General features: G+C 44.1%; 1 protein-coding gene across 1 annotated transcript in view; it reads left to right on the top strand.

Annotated features, from left to right (window-relative positions):
* Window positions 1-4,411, top strand: part of MANSC4 (MANSC domain containing 4) — a 6,929-nt gene extending 2,518 nt beyond the window's left edge. Inside the window, exons 2-3 of the mRNA XM_003792507.2 lie at window positions 1,305-1,439; window positions 3,738-4,411. Of these exons, the coding sequence (XP_003792555.1) occupies window positions 1,305-1,439; window positions 3,738-4,411 (809 nt within the window). The remainder of the gene's footprint in view (window positions 1-1,304; window positions 1,440-3,737) is intronic.
* Window positions 4,412-5,263: the final 852 nt, after the last annotated feature.

The raw sequence follows: 5,263 nt of genomic DNA, 5'->3' as shown, positions 1-5,263 counted from the left end.
AAAAAAAAAAAAAAAAAAATTCTTTTCCCTTAAACTTTACAGGGAGTAAAGCATAGTCCTCTGGGAATGGATTTATAATCTCTAATGTATTAGCAATGTATTCCTAACTGACTTTTTGCAGAAACATGAGGATGTCCTAGAAGTCATGGTAGAGATATAACTCCCCTACACAGCAGCAATGATTCCACAGAGCTTCAGGCATGCTGAGGTACTCAAGCTTTATCCCTCTGTAATCTTGGCTTACTAAAGAAGTTGATACCTTTTGGCCAACGGCTATTTCACATCACATGGCTCCTCCCACACTGCTGCAGGAGTCAAGTTTATGTTGCGATTTAGGGAGGACAGACCCAAGACATGCATTTGACAAAGCTGACTTCAGGTTTTCTACAAATAAGAGAACATGCTTTAAATAGCAAACTTACTCAGAAAAAGGAGACAACACAAGACAATTGTGTCCCCCTGCCCCCTAGAATTCCACCTGCTAACGTCCTTGCTATCCACTCCCTGTCTCTTTGGGGGATGCTGATTAGGCTTTTCCTCAGACCAGATTTTGCACATGGGCAGGTGCACACCTGTAGTCAGGGCGGCAGGGGATGCTCCCTGGGCCTCTCCCAGAATTACCTTTGCCCTTCCTGTTACCTCTTCTTCTGGTACAGCATTTGTCCCTTTATCTTCCTATTTCTTTCTCTGGCCATCCCAGTCCCTTAGCATTGTGAGAGGGCATTGCCCTAAGAGACCCAATACATAAATCCCCAGAGGTTTGGGTAGCAAACCACGGTTGAGGTTTTCATGACCATAAATGTAGGGACTAGAAATAACAATTCCAGGGCGATGGCTGTGGCTCAGTGGGTAGGGCACTGGTCCCATATACCGAGGGTGACAGATTCAAACCCAACCCTGGCCAAACTGCAACAAAAATAGCCGGGGGTTGTGGCAGGTGCCTATAATCCCAGCTACTCGGGAGGCTGAGGCAAGAGAATCACCTATGCTCAGGAGTTGGAGGTTGCTGTGAGCTGTGTGACGCCACAGCACTCTACCAAGGGTGATAAAGTGAGACTCTGTCTCTACAAAAAAAAAAAAAGAGCGAGAAGAAATAACAATTCTAGGTATCCCGCGAAGAATGGAATGTATGAAAGATTACTTAGAGGAACTCAGTAGATACTTTCTTTTAGAAAAGCATTTTCCATGTCCATAGCAATTCCCACATCTAGCCAAGTGTCTGAATGTAGGAAGTTGCTGAGAGCGTATCACACTTGTGGAAATGAGAAGCATCTGCAGATGTACTTGGCCTGCTTCCCTTTCAGTCTCCTGTAACCTGGCTGTCTTCTACCATGACCCTATTCATGACAACGTCAACTGCCTCCACATCCACTGCCCAACACTGGAGAGCTGCATCTTAGAACCCGGGACCAGTGCCATTCTGTACAACATAACAGACGGTAATGATCGCTGTCTAAAGACTTTTGAGAGTGTGAGTTAGACGGTGGTAGAGACAGATAGCCTGGAAACTGGCAGCAATAGCCACATACAAGCCTCTAAATATTATTTTCCAGTGAACTCTGTCTGGAAAAGTTTCTGAAAACTAGGGCAGAAAACCGAAAGACAATTCCCTTTCATTTGGCATGCTCAGCAATGAGTTCATCCCAGTGAGAAATCACATAGGACTAAACAAGGGCTTTCCCACTGTGTTTCAGGTATCTCAAGAACCCCAGTACGAGAGCCACAGTCGGCCTTTCTGCTGCAGTGCTGAGGGGGCCAGCAGGAGTAAAATGCTAACTGGCAGTTTTGAGGGCCAGGGGTATTGCACACAAGTATTCTGCAAAGAGGGGTATCAGGAACAGGGAAACTTGGTCCTGAGATAATCAATATATTTTAGAAAAATATACATTTAAATGTTCTTTACCCATACTTGTAATCTCATGGTGCAAATTCGTCACAATTAAAGAACAGACTTTGGCTTGGCACCCGTAGCTCGGTGAGTGGAGCGCTGATCACATACACCGAAGCTGGTAGGTTTGAGCCCAGCTCCAGCCTGCTGAACAGCATTGACAACTACAACCAAAAAATAGCCGGGCATTGTGGCAGGGACCTGTAGTCCCAGCTACTGGGGAGGCTGAGGCAAAAGAATCGCTTAAGCCCCAGAGTTTGAGGTTGCTGAGCTGTGATGCCGTAGCACTCTACTGAGGGAGACATAGTGAGATGCTGTAATCAATCAATCAAAGACTGCACCATCAAAATTCAAAGAGGCTCGGCGCCTGTGGCTCAAGTGGCTAAGGCGCCAGCCATATACACCTAAGGTGGTGGGTCCAGCCAGGGCCTGCTGAAACAACAATGATGGCTGCAACCAAAAAATGGCCAGGTGTTGTGGCAGGCACCTGTGGTCCCAGCTACTTGGGAGGCTAAGGCAGGAGACTCGCTTGAGCCCAGGAGTTGGAGGTTGCTGTGAGCTGTGATGCCACAGCACTCTACCCAGGGGGAAAGCTTGAGGCTCTGTCTCAAAATAAATAAATAAATAAATAAATAAATAACAAAATTCAGAGGAGACAAATTTCTCTATCAGTCTCTGAAGCAGAGTCCAGATCACTCGGCAGTACAGACTCCAGCACAGGGATAGAAGAATAGTGATGCCAGTGAAGGAGGCAGGAACCAGGCAGAATGATTCTGGCCTTGGGCAAATTCAGTTGGAGATGATGTGAGATGTCCAGGTGGAAATAGTAGAACACCAGAGCAACAAGATCAGAGCCCAAAAAAGAGGGAGAAAAAATGGCGATATGGATGTCAGTGCCAGACGGTGCCATGGTGACAGATGAGGATAATCTCTTTGTGTGTGTTGGAGGGGAGTGGGCAGTGAAGAGAAAATACAGCTGAAGTATAGGATTGAAGATTGTGGAAACCACATGACCAGTTAGCAGCAAGGAGAGAACCAGCAAAAGAACGAACAAATGAGAGGCAGGCAATCTGGGGTAAAATGCCAGGGGCAGTGGAGGTCTGGGTCCAGGGAGTCATAGAAGAATCTCAAGGAGAGGATGGCTGGAGGTGAGGCCAGAAAGAGCCAAAGCAATGAGATCCAAGTGGTGGGGAAAAAAAGGAAGCAATTCCCTCAGGAGCATCGGATGAGGGCATGTTCCCAGGGAGAGAGGGCTGCCAGCAGGGACCCCGGTAAAGTCGCTGGGAGTTTTTTTTTTCTTCCTCTTTAAAGACAAAGACGTCAAAGGGAAAGGGCTTATATAAGAAAAGAGAAAATGCTAAAGACAAACCAGGACCCTCAGGGCCTGGAAGGGGATGAGATTTAAGGTTTTTTGTTCGTGATTTTGTAAAAGGCGAAAGATCTATACAATCTGAAAAGAAACCAAGAGTATGTTTGTTCATGATTTTGAATGCCCTTCTCAAGCCCTATTTTGTTTAGCTTTATTTAAAAATGTGATGTTGTACCTCAGATGTTTCTGCAGCTCTCACCCTACTGCTTTCTATTGTTGTGCAAGAGCCCTGACAGAGAGACAAACCCTTCTCCCTGAGTGGAACCAAAGTTGTCCAGAATGGAAAGTGTCCCAGAAAGTTAAGATAAATTCAAACATAGTCTGTTTCTAAGTCCTGCAGAAGTTTGCAGTGGTAGAACTTGAATTCAGCTCAGTTCAATAACTCATCATGGCAAAATCAAATACTCTCCAAACCATGCTTTAAGATTTTTCTCTTCATGATTAAAAAATAAAGCAAATGAAGCCTTATTTATGTTTCAGGTATAGATCCAGATTTGTTGGTTTTTGAACAATCGCCTTCTGCGTTCCTAAATACCCGCTCTTCTTCTGATATGTGGGACAGACTAAGGATTCTAAAAGCTATGAATTTAGATCAACAACAAACCACCGTGATAAACCATGTGATACCGTCAATAGAGGCTCCCTCATCAACCACACATGAAGATTTGGTTGTAAATACAAAAAATACCAGTTATTCCAAGGAGTTAACCACAGATTTTTGGGCAAGCTCCACTGCCCCGAATAACCTGAATGACTCCATTACAACAAAGGTAAATATGATGTCACCAAGCACTGATGTCATCAACAAAACGCATAACAAGACTGTTTCTCCTTTCTTCATGCCCACAGGCACAAAACTTTCTCAGAAGCCTGTGCCATCCCAACTCAACAGTAGCAAACAATTACTGAATAAAACCAAGGGGTACAACAGCAAAAACAACACGTCTGTGAATGGAGCCGAGACACCTGATGGGGCATCGGTGACTCTAAAGACCTGGCTGGTGCCGGCAGCCCTTTGTACCTCTGTCGTCCTCCTTTGCTGTTGTGGGGCCATCCTTGTGTCTGGATGCTATCAAAAGCACCAGTACAAACTAGGACGAAGAAAGTCAGGATCCAGGAAAATTAAAAAATGTAACACTCCGAAGGAGAACTAGTTGTAGCAAGATTGTAAGTTTTCAGAGATATCACAAAGAAAAATCTGACTTAAAAATGTAATCAATTTATCATAACTTGCTAATGATTCATCATCTTAGGAGTCATACATTTTATCCATTTTTTTTCCCACTTGGGAGGAACACATGCTATTTGAGGGGAGGGATATAAATTATCCTAAAGTTAGATTTAAATAAGTAATTCAGAAAGGTGTCTTCACAAATTTTTGTACATACACCTAACAAATTTTAAGTCTCTATGAATTGTTTAGAGGTCCTCCAATAAACTAGGGCTGCTAGAATAAATAAGTTTTTCTTCTTTTGGAGTTTCTCGGAATTTTACTCATTCCTTAATATAGGTAGTTTCATAGAAATGATCATAACTTGAGAACAGCACGTTCGCCTTTGAAGGAAACAAACACACTCCTTCTCTTCTTTAGCTCCTACTTTTGACTATCAGACAAACCGAGTAAACTCAGACTGGAGAGAACAGACCAGTCAGTCAAGAAGCAAAAATAACCAGGGCTAGAAACTACATTCTTACTGGAAGCTGAAGGCAACATAGAGAACTTCTGAATAAAACTTTAAATGTTATTAAAGAACAATTGCTGGGCACAGTGGCTCACACCTGTACTCTTACGTACTCCAGAGGCTGAGGAAGGAGGATCCGTTGAGCCCAGGAGTTCCAAACTGCAGTGAGCTATGACTGTGCCACTGCACTTCAGCCTGAGCAATGCAGCTAGACTTTTTCTTTTCTTTTTTTTTTTTAGACGGAGCCTCAAGCTATCCCCCTGGGTAGAGTGCCATGGCATCACAGCTCACAGCAACCTCCAACTCCTGGGCTCAAGCGAGTCT

The sequence above is a fragment of the Otolemur garnettii genome, unplaced genomic scaffold (genome assembly GCF_000181295.1).
Source record: "Otolemur garnettii isolate 467f Iridium unplaced genomic scaffold, OtoGar3 scaffold00057, whole genome shotgun sequence".
NCBI lineage: Eukaryota > Metazoa > Chordata > Mammalia > Primates > Galagidae > Otolemur > Otolemur garnettii.
Note: the sequence above shows the minus strand (reverse complement) of the source record. Positions and strands in the feature narration are given on the sequence as shown.